The following is a 14,855-nucleotide window of genomic DNA, read 5'->3' on the forward strand; positions in this document are numbered from 1 at the left end:
AATCATAAAATAGAAACAACATTGCAATTTCTTTGAAGAACATTGTTGACAGAAAGTATGTTAATAATATTCGACCCTCATTAATTTTCATCCACTTGCTAAACTCATCGTCCAACTCCCATATCATGAATGTTCTAAGTCAACTCACTCCGGTCGTCGTTGACAATTAAAACACCGGGTACTTTATTTCCTCTAATCAATCATTTTAAAAACCTCCAATTTGAACTAACAAAGAAAATAAAAAATTACAATCACCCATCTTCATTCTCCACTTCCTCTTTAAGAAACTCCAAAAATTAATCGTTGTCTCTTCCTTAATTGTATTATTAATCGTACACAAACCTCAAATATTCAATTTTTATTTCTTATATATAATTCAATCACTTGCAAATTCATCCAATTAATATACGGAATGTCAACACAAGAAAACCAATTTATTAAAACAAACAAGATCATTTGAAGTTATAAGAAAACAAGAAACAAAAATTTCCCACTTTCAATTTTGGGTATATAAGTTGTTGTAACATCAAACTCAACCTAGAGAGTTCGTCAATAAACCCTAATAATGGAGTTCTTCAACAAAGCTAAAGCAGTGAGGCTAAGAAGTCACCTTGGCAAGTACTTAGTCGCAAACGATGACGAAGAAACAGTCCGCCAAAGCCGCAAAGGCTCCTCCTCCGAAGCACGTTGGACGGTGGAGTTTGTGCAAGACAACTGCCACCTCATTCGCCTCAAAAGCTGCTACAACAAGTACCTCACAGCCTCGGAGGAACCCTTCTTGTCCGGCTTGACGGGTAAGAAAGTTGTACAAACAAGTACAAGTGCATCGTCGTCAGAAAATAGTGATCGTTGCATTGAATGGGAGCCAGTAACTTCGGGATTTGAAGTGAAGTTTCGGACAAGAGATGGGAAATTTCTTAGGGCAAATGGGGGCACGCCACCGTGGCGAAACTCCATCATTCATGATGTTCCACATCGAACTGCAACACAGGATTGGGTTCTTTGGGGTGTTGATATTGTGGATATATTGGATTTTGAGTCTTTATCGAATTGTGAATCGTTTGCTTCCAGTCTTTCCAATTGCTCTTCACATTCTGAGGACTTTGCACGCTCAGATGCTGGCTCAGTACCAGCAGTGGTTTCATTATCAAATATGGTATGTTTCATGTTTCCCTCTTTTCTTTTAATTTTCTTTTCTTTTGAAGTCCAAAAGTAATTCTATGTTGGAAAATGAGGTAAAATTGTTACTTAATTATATATGTAATTGGAGGTTAAATGATACCTTTTTAGAGCAAAAATGTTGCATTTTTTTAATTAATCAAATTAATTAGTAGCAATAAAAATATAGCTTTTTGATCCTCAAAAGTCAGAGGATGACATTTGATTTCACAGAATTACATAAATAATGATAGAAATGTTTCAGGTCACTTTTTTTAAATATGATCAGAATCAATTGATGATTGATGCTAACTCTCGAAGCAAAAATAAATGAGAATTTACCCCCCAAAAAAAAAAAAAAAGAAATGTTTGAAAATTGCGAATGTATATATGATTTGGTCCAGTTAAGGTAAAAGTGAGTACTTCTTTATTTGCACAAGTTGGGTAGGATACTAAATAAGGAAGTAGAAAAATGATTCAAGTAGCTAAATCCTAATTAATTGTATATTCAATAAAAAATTTGTAAATAAGTGGTAAAGTGAAATCATTTTCCATGACTGAATAGCCTCAAAGAATTAATCTTCATTTTGTTAATACTTTTTTGGATTTCCTTGAGTTAGATTCCGTGATGACTAAATAAGGCATAAGGGTAATTAACAGAATACACATACACCACTCTTTGGCTCACCACACATTTTAATTTACCAATTAAGACACAGATGTGTGCGCGCGTTTAATTTTCATGCTCATTATTATTATGCTTAATTAATTTCTTGTTAATAATCTGTTTCCATCCATTAATATTGCTCTCCTTTCATCCAACTGTCATTGAATTTAACGGTTTGTTATTATAAACTAAATAACAATTTCCTTTTTCCCCGCGAATCAAACCAAAAAAAAAAAAAAAAAATCATGACTTTCCCTTCTTCTCTGCTGCGCCTAATCGTCCACCGGAAACTAGTTTAAGATATCTTTAATTTTTCCTCCTTGAATCAGGTAACTGTTAACCAAATCAATTTGTGTATATAATTTTTTTGTTGCCATTTTTATGCAAAATAAAAATTTTCCTTATCAAATTTCATGCATGCTAGTTATTTTTTCTCAGGTTTGCAGATTGTTTTTGTTATTGGGTACCTATACTATATATATATATATATATATTTGTTTTAATTGATATTGTAACTAATTAATTTTGTTGTTCATTTCAATTATGATTATTATTATTAGAGCGCAATGGAAATTTTCCGAAAAGCAAAGACGGTTCGATTACGTAGCCACCACGACAAGTATCTATTAGCAGAAGATGATGAAGAGAGTGTGTTACAAGATCGAAATGGGACATGCAAGAATGCAAAATGGACGGTGGAGATTCTTGAAGACGCTGGCGTTTTGCGTTTGAAAAGTTGTTATGGCAAGTACTTGTCAGCCTCTAACATGCCGTATTTCTTTGGCGTGACGGGCAAGAAAGTCGTACAGAGCCTTCCGAAAAGGTTGGACGCGTCGCTCGAATGGGAACCCGTTAGGGACGGGATTCAGGTGAAGCTCAAGACCCGTTACGGCCATTATTTACGGGCCAACGGGGGCATGCCCCCGTGGAGAAATTCAATTACGCATGATATCCCTCACAGAAGTTCGACACAGGATTGGATTTTATGGGACGTTGATATTGTGGAGTTTCAAAAATCAGCTACAAGTCCGGATCAGCCTGTACCGGCACATGCACGAGCACCAGCACGGCTACCAACACCATCACCAGCACGAGCCCAACCGCCATCGCCGAGGCAACATTTTAGAGCACAGCCGCCTCCGCCACCCCCTCATCTCAGAGCACAATCACCACCATCTTCGGAGCAACATTTTAAAGCACAGCCGCCACCGCCGCCACCACCTCATCTTAGAGCAAAATCCCCACCATCGCCGGAGCAACATTTTAAAGCACAGCCGCCGCCGCCGCCACCACATCTTAGAGAACAAACCCCGTCACCGCCAATTGTTAGAGCACATCCATCGAAGGTTAAATTTGTTGACACACTACCTTCTGAGCCTACTTCTCCGACAGCAATTTCTCTGAAGTCCCCGCGAAACAATGAGGTTAGTTTTATTAATATCAACATTATCCTCGGAACTATTTACCATAAATTTGTACCATTCTGAAATGCGGATCAACACATAGAGATATTAATGATTAATTTTATGACATTAATTGTTCAACAACATTTTTCTTTTAATAAGTATTCGTAGAAGTGCTATTTTTTTTGGGTTCAAACTGTGCTTAATTAAGTGGATAGAAAGACTTAATTAACCTATGTTATGGATACTTACTTTAGATACTCAATTGTGATATTTAATAACGTAGCATGTTATATGTCATTCATTGGTTGGGTTGTAAAAATAATAATTAATATTATATATATGACACTAAAGTATTCTAATTAAGTATCCAAACTTAATAAATATATTATTTTGTTTATATACAGTATTGATCTGGTTCACAATCTAAGATTTTGTTAAAGTTCAGAAAATTATTTAGTAAAATGGTTCAATAGTATAATGCCACTATTAAAGCATATAGCTTAATGACTTTCCCAAACTTTAACAAAATTTGGGTTCCCATATATATATAGATTCAGTACCTTCCCCCCCCCCCCCACACACACACATATATATATATATATAGTTGCAATTTATGATAAATTACTCTGTTTTTAACATTGAATTTCGTACATCTTTGGTGCAATTCAATTTGCAGATTGATGACACATTTAAGCCTTCATCTGTGAATGAAGGGAGACTTATCGTTTATGCGGTGGTTGATGATAAAGGGAATGTTGATAAATCGGAAGGGGAGTTGTCTTTTACATTTAAAGGAAGTGGAGTTGAACAATTGAAACAAATGGTGAAGGAAGTGACGGGGCTCAATGATATTATTGTTTGTTCTAGAAATCCTTTAAATGGCAATCCTTATCCTCTAAGATTACATCTTCCTCCAAATAATGCAACCATGAATCTTGTCGTGGTTCCTTCAACATCTAAATGTAAGTTCAATAATGATTATCATTCTCTCTTTAGCCAATCAAATACTCTGCAAACTGCATGCAATTGGAGCACTAATGCTTGTTTAATGCATTTTGGCAGTGGCAAAAGATTTGAAGTAGCTAGCGAGAGGCCCGAGTCCTTTGCAACTTCATTCAAGTGTGTGCATTTTCTATAACCCAAATCAAAAAATAAAATAAAATAAAATAATTGTGGTTATAAATTTTGGTTTGTCAGTGTGAATAGCAATATTCCAAAGTGAATCAACAACTCTTCTTACCCATGTATATATGTTCCTCAGCAACATCGGTGAATCTGAAGAGCTGATATGAGTGATACCATTTTATATATAGAAACAAAAATAGAATCATGCCTCATGTTTAATGATAGCTGATATATTTGGAATGATATATTTTATGATAATATTTGTTTTTTTCACTAAAGTTTTGATTCTACAAAGATAAATTTATACTTGGTGTTGAAACCCAAGCTTGATTACTTAAAATCTTTTTCCCATTAATCATATACTCTATGATGAATTCCTCAACTCATTACGACATTGACTGACTATATCATAAGCTTTAAAGAGTTATGTCTCTTATTTCGTCTAATAAAATCTCCCTCCTTTATGTCTTCCCTTGATCACAAGAATACAGCGGTAATTATTCAGTAAAAAAGCAAATAAATTATGTTTCATAGTTATTTTAAATAACTAATGCCTCATTTAGTAAATTCACAATTATGCAATTACACATATTTAGATATTAAGGTTCCAAGTCATGGAGGAAAATTATAATCTGAACTGGTCTATAGTATATAAAACTGCTTCGTAAATCTGTAAGAAATTTATTTTTTTTAAGCACTCATCGATATGATCCATTTGATATTATAAGCCATACAATTCCACTCATGACTCACCTATCCAAATTATCTCAATTCATTCACTTCTATTTTTATTTCCACCAAATCACCAACTAGGGATGGTAAATTAATGGACTAGGCCAGACTTTTCCAAGTTCAGGATCAAAGCTCATAACTTCATACTAGGAAAAATATAAGGTTCAGGTCAGGGTTTCCAAATATTTTTTAAATTATTGTGAGTTTATAATGAGGTAATAATTAATAATGAATTAAAGAAAATGATTATTTTTAAATAAATAAATAAATAAAAGTTTACAGATTTTTTTTTAATATTGGATTCTCTAACCTAAGTACCCTCTTAATTAATTAAAGATTAAGAGAAAGTTTAGTATTTTATTTTTTAATTTTTTTTGTATCATCATTGGATTTCTCTTCTTGTATTTTTTATTAGTATTTTTTAGATTTTAATTTATAAATTTATATTTAAAAAAAAAATAAAAGACCAAACCTGGACTGAGTTAGAAGTGGTATAGATACCCACCCAGCCCAGATCCAGACCAGACCCGACCTATGTTGTCTTAATAAAATCTGGCCCAGGGTAATAAATAAATTGGTTCCCAGTATTGATTTTCATTACCCAGTTATTTCCGAGTACGGGTTTGGGCATGACCCAAAAAAGCTAGAACTTGAAACCGTGCCTACTGCCTAGTTAAATTATTTAACTTAAAAAGATTAAAGATAAAAAAATATAGGGAAAATAACATAGAGATCCCCAACGTTTGAATAAGGGACACAAAATCTCCTAATATTTCAAAAAAGACACTCAGACCCCCATTTGTTAACAGAAATTATAATTTTAAAGTGCAATTACCATTATGCCCTTATAACATATTAAAAAATAATTGTTCATTGTCCAATTTATTCCTATATTATTAATAAAATTACGAATATAACTTCATTATCCAATTTTTTCATTTAATTTTTGTCAAATTTTCTCTTCAAACTAAATAAATTTAATCCATTGCTCAAGAACAAAAATAAATTAAATTGATTACTAATATAATAAAAATAACAATTCTCCATTTAAACTTATATAAAAATGGTTACAACAATAATTACAAAATCTTAATTGTACTAAATAACATATCCAATAGATTGACATATGGAGAATTGTTATTTTTATTATATTAATAATCAATTTAATTTATTTTTATTCTTGAGCAATGCATTAAATTTATTTAGTTTAAAGAGAAAAATTGACAAAAATTAAATAGAAAAATTGGGTAATGAAGTTATATTCGTAATTTTATTAATAATATATGAATAAATTGGACAATGAACAATTATTTTTTAATATGCTATAAGGGTATAATGGTAATTGCACTTTAAAATTATAATTTCTGTTAACAAATGAGGGTCTGAGTGTCTTTTTTAAAACATTAAGAAATTTTACGTCCCTTATTCAAACGTTGGGACCTCTGTGTCCTTTTCCCAAAAATATATACCTAACCCTTAACCTTTACCCATTTGCAAACACTAAGCCTAAACTCAATAGCGCACACACAACACAAGCTTGAAGCCGTTACCTCCGACTCTCGAAGTAGCCACAATCCACTGACTTGCATCTCCATCACGCACCGCACGTTTACACCTCCAGCACGCATCACATGTCTGCTCTTCTTACCTCAAGCATGCATCGTACGTGCCGCAATCCAAAGGTAAGATATTAGAGAAAAATTGATCACCGAAATGAGTTATCATGTATCTGCAACAATATTTTTCTTACCTTACTTGTAACGAATGACATATGAAAATATCTCAACGAATTTTACCCATTCAGCATGTCTCTTGTTCAGCTTGTGTTGGCCTTTAAGGTGTTTCAAGGACTCATGATCGGTATGAATCATGAACTCCTTAGGTTAGATATATTAAAACTCATAATACAAAAAATTTTTAATAGATCATTTTTAATTGGACTTAATCATATATGACATTATGCAATATATAATTATTCACATATAAACCTTACTTTGGATTAAGAATCCAACAATGTTAGATTAAAAATCCAACATATATTTCTTTGACTGTTCAGCTTTACCCTTAACATTTTTTATGCTAAAATGACAAGCTCTTTGTTTCTCTTCGATTTAGTCCTCAGTTGTTGATTCCATTAGGTTCATGCTATTTTTCACTTTTGCCACATCAAGAATTCTTTTGTTATTTACTTTAAAAGGCCTTTTCAAGTTTCTTCAAATCTGGTGTAAGATTAGCTCGACGCTGAGAAGCATGTAAATACTTGAAAATTTGTTTCTTCTTATTCTCAATTCTTCAGTCTTTACTCAAATGCTACACTCTGGTAATGTGTATATTTATTTATCTATTTATACGACATATGTGTATATTTAGTCGGGTCTAAATAATACAACTTTCTCTGTAAAGAGATTAGACGAAAGATTGTCTATTAATTTCTTAAAACTTATCATTTATATTATTGACTAAAATATGATATTTAGGCTCATATGATTCGAGCTTGAACGAGATAATTACAAATGGTTCCATTAATTTAAAACTAATCACAAGTGAAGACCTAGATTTCAGTTATTTTCGTAAGAAAGGCATGCAGAAGTAATTAATCCAATTTGAAACCAAACGCAGCGACCAATAAGTCTCAGCCACGTTAGATTCCGCAGGAAACAAACTGCACCCACACGCATCAGATCTCCCTTTAAACAAAACTCTTTTATCCAGCCGGCCGCTGGCCCGCTGCCGCCATTTCTTATCCGGATGACCAACTTCCTCTTACAAGAAAGGGGAAACCATGAACTTCACTTTAGCCCGCTTTGTATTTCAGTTTGCTGTCTCTTTAGATACTGCCAGTACCAGAAGCAACTGTAAATATCTTCTTTTAACCTCTAAAAAAAGAAAACTTACCACAGCTGCCATCCCCTTCACTCATACTGTGAGTTATTTACTTTTCTATGCGTGTAGTCGTGTACTTTATTACTTTTAACGATATTAAGTATAAGTTTTTATTATTTTATAATTTTTGCTGATGGGTAGTCAAGTGAAGAGCTATTGGTGGTCGTTGGAGGAGGAGCAGCTGGAGTTTATGGAGCTATTAGAGCTAAAACTGTGGCACCTAAGCTTAATGTTGTCATTATAGAGAAAGGAAAGCCTCTTTCAAAGGTTTTTTCTTTTTTTCTTTTTGTAATTGCACAAGGAATTTGACCCAGTTGGTGAATTGTTAGTGTTTTGAATCTTCATTGTTGGTTGTTGGCAGGTTAAAATCTCTGGGGGAGGCAGGTGCAATGTGACTAATGGGCATTGTGCTGATAAAATGGTGAGATTTGGTTTTAACACTTGTAATTCAGTGCACAAGAAATAATGTTCATGATTATTTTTAACTCATTGAAAACTTGTATGCTAGAGCTAGAGAATTGTTTTTATCCCCGTATGTTGCACATTGCAATTGGCTATCCGAGGCTTGTTAATTCAGCAATTAAGTTAGCATTTTGTTTTATATAGTGAAGGCAAGGAAGGTAGGTCGTATTTGAAGCCCTTAATAAAAAATGTTCCAATTGTGCGTCGAGTGTCTTTTGTTGTACAGCATTTTCAGATTTCGAAATGGTTAATTCCTTTGTAGATTTTGGCAGGGCATTATCCTAGGGGTCACAAAGAATTCAGAGGATCTTTCTTCAGCTTGCACGGGCCTATGGATACAATGTCCTGGTTTTCTGACCATGGAGTGGAACTGAAGGTTGTCTTAAGAACTGTGTCTCTTTGGTATCTTTCTTTGTTATTTTTTGTAATTTATTCTTTTTTTGGCTCTAGACTGAGGATGATGGAAGGGTTTTTCCTGTCAGTGACAGTTCTTCTTCAGTAATTGATTGTCTTTTGACTGAAGCAAAGCATAGGGGAGGTATGCTTGAGCACGCCGGCTTTGTTTTACATTCACTTTGTGATCTGTTCTTGATTATAACCTCCCTCAATATTATGGAATGTTTGCAAGTTGTCTGTATTAGTTGCTCCATCAGTTGTTCTGCAGACTGGCAAAGTTGTAACAACTGCATCATCTGATAATGCTGGCCGGAAGTTTCTTCTCAAGGTTGAGAAACGTACGATGAATTTAGTTGAATGTATTGAAGCTGATTATCTATTGATTGCTAGTGGAAGTAGCCAGCAGGTTTGGCTGATATTGGTTCATTTCCATTATTAGGTGAGGTGAATCGAATTTCTTGATAAATCCTGTTGTTTGTATCACAGGGCCATAGACTTGCAGCTCAACTTGGTCATTCAATTGTAGATCCAGTACCTAGCCTATTCACTTTTAAGATTGCAGATTCACAATTAACTGAGCTATCGGGTGTAAGCTATTCGTCTCTTCTAATCTTGATGGAGACCCATGCCATACTTGTAGTTGCAAGATTTTGTGATCAATTTGGCTGTTCAGCGTATGTATATAAGTGGAAAACAAGTTGTGCATAGTTCTTTACCCTCAAGCTGTGATTTGACATGATTATTGCAATGATCCATCAAGCCAGTTGAGTTTCTTGCCGTACTCAGTTGTTAGGATGATTATGATATTAGCTTAAGGGTTGATAGCTTGGAAAGCCCACAACTTCATAATATTCCATTGTGGTATTGCCTTTCCCCAAAATACTTGAGGTGTAACGGTGTATTTCCTTAAAAATTCAGCATGTGCACAACAAGTTCAGTCAAGGTCTTTGTTGATTGTGTTGTATGTTCAACTCTTTTTCAATCATCATTTGTTGATAACTTTATGCTACAGTAGATTATGTGCATTCGTGTCACATGATATGGTTACTCTTGACCTGTGCTGTGGACATCTTACTATATTGTTGCATGATATTAGCAGTATAATGGTCATGGTTCTAATATTTCTACTTGTTGAAAACCATCATTTATTTCCTTATTTATGATTAGGTTTCGTTTCCCAAAGTCGTAGCAAAGCTTAAGTTAGAGAATGTACAAAGGAGTAGTCCATATCTTACCCAGGCAAGCTTGTGTTTTCATTTCAGTACTGATGCTTAATAATGTATGTGAATTAAATCAAACTTTGTGCAACTTTAGGTTGGCCCCATGTTAGTCACCCATTGGGGACTTAGTGGACCAGTAATTCTTCGGCTATCTGCTTGGGGTGCCCGGTATCTATTCAGTTCATGTTATAAGGGTAAGGGCACCATTTTTTCTGTTTGAACTATCAAAATATATCATTTAAAATAGAGAATAAAACTTTCAAAAGAATAAATAACAAAATAAATCCTTATTCCAACCTGCCGGTATTTGGATGCAGGGATGCTTACTGTTGATTTTGTACCTGATTTACATATAGAAGATATGCAGTCCATTCTCAGTCAACACAAGATTCGATTTGCAGTAATTTTTTCTGATTGTTCTTGTATACATTGGTGATAGTGCTAACTTGTTTCTTTAACAAGGGTATTGGTGTTATGAGCTGAGAATTTTAGTAGTTCAAGAAAAAGAACCAACTTTTCTTACAGGTTTCTAATGAAACAGTACTATTGTTATTATCAAATTAGGATAGTTTGTGACGTTTCAATCAATTTACAGTAACCCAGTTAAAATTAATTTGCTTCTGACTTCACGGGCTCCACGACTACATTCTACTTTGTTGCTTTTTGAGATAATTGCTTTCCTTCCATTCATTCCTTTACAGAAGCAAAAAGTGCTCAATTCTTGTCCTCCGGAATTCTGCCTCGTGAAGAGATTCTGGAAATATATATTGGGTCGTGAGGTATCATACATGTTTCAAGCTGAAAGATCACGCATTATTGTACATTAGTCTTCTTGTGGTTAAAATTTCCCCATCGATGTAATTTTCCTTGGTCATATACAGGGTTTAAGTGGAGATACATTGTGGGCTTCCGTTTCAAATAACTCTTTAATTTCTATTGCTCGGCTTCTTAAGCATTGTACATTGGAAGTTGCTGGCAAGGTAAGGATACTGACGGAAAAACTGTTTGTTCTCAGTTTTCAAAATTTGTCTTGATTTTCTCAAATGATAGACATTTATTTGTAATGAAGGGCCAATTCAAGGATGAATTTGTCACTGCTGGAGGTGTTCCCTTGTCAGAGGTACTTTCTCTCTCCCACTCTCTCCCCATGTGTATGCAAATGGAAATATAACTCCCTATGTCTTGCCTTTTTGTAGATCTCTCTGAACACAATGGAAAGCAAAATACATCCACGTTTGTTCTTTGCTGGAGAGGTAAAATTCTTTTCGACTCTTTTAGTTTTCAATTGTTCAACAGAGCTAGAAGAACCTTGTCGTGCATCAATGGGGTTTCAGTATTTCACAGTTTTGGCTTCAATTTACAACCCAACAGCTTAAATAAGCAAATGACCGCATTCATTTGGGTGCATGAATCAGTTTAAGACCTGTTAATGCTTTAGTGGTGCTCAAAGGTTGAAATAATATGCAGGTACTAAATGTTGATGGGGTGACTGGTGGCTTTAATTTCCAAGTAAGGGAGATATGCTTTAAGATATAAACACATTCTTTTTGAGATATAACATAACACACCTGTTGCTATTAATTCATCGTTTGTTTTTACACAGAACGCTTGGTCTGGTGGATACATTGCCGGAACAAGTATCGGCAAGCTATCAAATGATGCTACTCTAAAAAACAGAGGCTTTTAATTCAAATGTTGATGCTCTGATATATACTTATGAAATTTTCACATGAATTCCAGGATGTTTTTGTAAAAGATTAGATGCGACGGATTAACAAAATGTATGAGACATTCTTTTTAGAAACTCTAAATCCAATTATGTGACATGATCCTAAAAACTAAAAAGGGATTTTGTTCTCTTCGTAGTTTTTTAATTTTTTTGATAAATTTTTTGGGTGGATAATCATGACAATCATCACATGTTATCATCTTTCCAAATTGAAAATCACAAAATTCTACAAACAATATCATCAAACTTACTTTTGTATTCTTGAAAATTAATAAATTCTCTATCGAGCTACTACGGGCCATTTCATTCGTTACCCTCTGAAAGCCTCGGCCGGTTGACTCGGTCTTACACTTTAAAAGAATTAATTAAAAATTGTTTCTAATCTCAATCTCAAAACAAGTGATCGCGATCAAAGGTCCAAAATTATAATTAATTACCAACCGATCCCCACAAATTCGTTTTCTATTTGACCTCTCACCGCCATTAGTTGTAATTCTTCCACGTGTGCGATTAAGGATTTTTCTTACAATTCAACCGTTCAATATAGACTCAATGATTTTGATCCGTGATTGAAAAATATAAGTCTCCTTTCAAATTAAGACTATAGTCACTGTATGTCATACATAATCTTAAATTTTAATTTTTAGAATAATATCATATAAAATCAAACTTTTATTTGGTAATGAAAATAAAAAATTGTTATTATGCAATAAAAAAAAGGTTGATAATTTGGGATAAATATGATTTTGAAATAACAATTTTGATAAAAATCATAAATATGTGATATGCTTCTCAACATATAAATGTATGATAAAATCATCTTAATTTACAAAACCACAACAAATATTTATATGTAGCGAATATTGAACTACAAATTTGTTGTTTACACAAAAGAAATTTTACCAACAAAATTATTTGGCGTCCACAACATAACTTAAGTTATGTGTTCACAACTTGAGTTATTTTAACAGTGAAAAATTATTTGTTCAATTAAGATATAGTACTTAATTAATAAAAATCATATTCATAGTTACAATAAACTATTTTTTTTAAATTTCATAGAGGCTTCAAGCCTACAAAATTAAGTGCATGGACCTAATAATCTAACAAGCCAAATTTAAAGAAAAACCTTAAAAAATCTCGCATCGTTCATTGTTTAATTAGTACACTAGTTATCAAGATTTATTTAATATTACATCAATATCCTTTTTCTCGTTAGATAAATATGTATGCTAATTTTAATAAATTTTACTTCATTATAAGATTAATTTAACCAAAACTTTTTTTATTTAATTTTCAACGTTTTTTCGTTTTAAGATTAAATTTTAACTTTTGAAACATTACTTCAAAGATTAGGTCAAAGCCGCGGTCAAAAACGTTGAGCGAGTTAAACTTTTTGCGCTGAAAAATCATACCCCTTGTCCCCTGGACCGACAATAAATCAACAAAAATAAGCGTAACATTTTTAATTGTCACATATATTAGGTATTAGTACAATCAAAAATTCAAAATACAACACAACTAGGATCGTGGACGTGACAGAGACAGCACCAAATCTACGTACTACTTTATATTATCTCACCTCCAGAATCGGCTGAAGAGATCCAAATATCAGCATTACCTTGCAAAATAATACGACATAGTTTTAGGTATTAGGACAACTCTCAGTTCGCGTGAGTCTCACTCTCACATATAGCACCAAAATTATATGCTACTTTATAGTTTATACTACCTTACCGTCACAATCTTATAAACAAATCCAAACACCAGTGCTAACTTTTCCACGACATCATCCTCGTCGTCTATTTTCACAGTCGCATTGCATATTCCAGAATCCAAAATCTTTATCTCCAAACGCGCCTTTATGTCAACTAAATACATGTTACTTTCCAAAAATTTTCCTACTTTTGTATTATCTCTTTATTTATCCACTTGCTATTTTATTGCTTGCCGCTATGCGTTTCGTTCAACTTTCTTCTGAATCTCGTGAATAGACGGGGGAAAAAAAAAGGAAAAAAGAAAAAAACTCACCGTTTCTGAGCTTGCACTCAACCGCGTGTTATCTGTTTCTTCACCTTCTTTCTGGAGGTCTATATATTTGCTCTGAAACGACTCCGTGTTTTCGTCGTTTTAAGACTTAGCGAAGCGAGGGAGAAACAGACACGTGCGGAGAGATAGATGGAGGTTCATAAAAAGATTACTATAGGAGTGTGCGTTATGGAAAAGAAGGTGAAATGTGGCTCCGAGGTTCTCTTTCTTCTTCATTTTTTCTTTTTTCTTTTTTTATATTGGTTTTCATTTTTTTTCATACATATGTATGTATATATAGTTATATACTTGCACGTACAAACACGTAGTATTTGCTTGTAAATTTTGAAACGATAAGCTAAAAACATGTGAATTTACAGGTGTTTTCGGCGCCGATGGGACAGATTTTGGATAGACTTCAAGCATTTGGTGAATTTGAGGTACGTAAGTATATTATTATTTGTTTGTTGTTTATATTTTTATTTTTTAAATAGTAATATAACGTGTGAGTGTAAGGAGCTTGTTTCTGTTAGTACTAATGTCTGTAGATTGATAACTGTGTGTAATGTTGCAGGTCATACATTTTGGAGATAAAGTTATTCTTGAAGATCCGATAGAGAAGTGCGTGCGTTTTCTCGTAATCAATTGATTTTTTTTTTCAGTGTTAGTTTTTTTTATAATTATTATAATTATTGTTGTTGAATTAATCAAAGCAACTGTTAGTTTTCTATTTTCAATATATATATTTTTAAATAATTGCAGAAAGAGTAAGTGGTAAAAGAAGTTGAAATCCGAGAAGTTTGTGCAGACATTCTTTTCAATATATTGATTGAAAGGAAGAGTATTGTGAATTGGAGATCAAGTGTGTTCTAGAATTGAGGCCGGTTTGGCTGACAAAAGATGTTTTTCCTTGGAAATATGAAATTAGTGGACTTTGATACTTTTAGTTGAAAACAGTAGATATACTATTTTTGTGAAGATGAAAATTTATGGATTTTCTCTTCCTCCCCCCCCCCCCCCCCCCCCCTTTTTTCTTTGGGCCTTCCATT

General features: G+C 33.4%; 4 protein-coding genes across 4 annotated transcripts in view; all 4 read left to right on the plus strand.

Moving 5' to 3' along the window:
- The first annotated feature begins 565 nt into the window (after positions 1-565).
- On the plus strand, positions 566-1,787 carry LOC112097416. Its single transcript, XM_024182655.1, has 2 exons — positions 566-1,156; positions 1,779-1,787. The coding sequence occupies exons 1-2, from the start codon at positions 566-568 to the stop codon at positions 1,785-1,787; spliced, it is 600 nt and encodes a 199-aa protein (XP_024038423.1).
- Positions 1,788-2,389: 602 nt separating this feature from the next.
- Positions 2,390-4,366, plus strand: LOC18038864 (wiskott-Aldrich syndrome protein family member 2). The gene is made up of 3 exons (XM_024182395.1): positions 2,390-3,249; positions 3,908-4,193; positions 4,294-4,366. Exons 1-3 carry the CDS (start codon positions 2,392-2,394, stop codon positions 4,311-4,313), a joined length of 1,164 nt encoding a protein of 387 aa, XP_024038163.1. The 5' UTR covers positions 2,390-2,391; the 3' UTR covers positions 4,314-4,366.
- Positions 4,367-7,781: 3,415 nt separating this feature from the next.
- On the plus strand, positions 7,782-11,887 carry LOC18038865 (uncharacterized protein YtfP). Its single transcript, XM_006430996.2, has 16 exons — positions 7,782-8,011; positions 8,113-8,238; positions 8,333-8,392; positions 8,696-8,809; positions 8,884-8,971; positions 9,087-9,235; positions 9,316-9,417; positions 9,997-10,068; positions 10,144-10,243; positions 10,367-10,449; positions 10,751-10,828; positions 10,931-11,029; positions 11,119-11,169; positions 11,246-11,302; positions 11,517-11,558; positions 11,653-11,887. Exons 1-16 carry the CDS (start codon positions 7,871-7,873, stop codon positions 11,734-11,736), a joined length of 1,446 nt encoding a protein of 481 aa, XP_006431059.1. The 5' UTR covers positions 7,782-7,870; the 3' UTR covers positions 11,737-11,887.
- Positions 11,888-13,516: 1,629 nt separating this feature from the next.
- Positions 13,517-14,855, plus strand: part of LOC18039765 (inositol hexakisphosphate and diphosphoinositol-pentakisphosphate kinase VIP2) — a 16,561-nt gene continuing 15,222 nt past the window's right edge. The window contains exons 1-3 of the mRNA XM_024181550.1: positions 13,517-14,025; positions 14,187-14,246; positions 14,381-14,427. Of these exons, the coding sequence (XP_024037318.1) occupies positions 13,957-14,025; positions 14,187-14,246; positions 14,381-14,427 (176 nt within the window). The 5' untranslated portion in view covers positions 13,517-13,956. The remainder of the gene's footprint in view (positions 14,026-14,186; positions 14,247-14,380; positions 14,428-14,855) is intronic.

This window comes from Citrus clementina, unplaced genomic scaffold (genome assembly GCF_000493195.1).
Source record: "Citrus clementina cultivar Clemenules unplaced genomic scaffold, Citrus_clementina_v1.0 scaffold_6, whole genome shotgun sequence".
Taxonomy (NCBI): domain Eukaryota; kingdom Viridiplantae; phylum Streptophyta; class Magnoliopsida; order Sapindales; family Rutaceae; genus Citrus; species Citrus x clementina.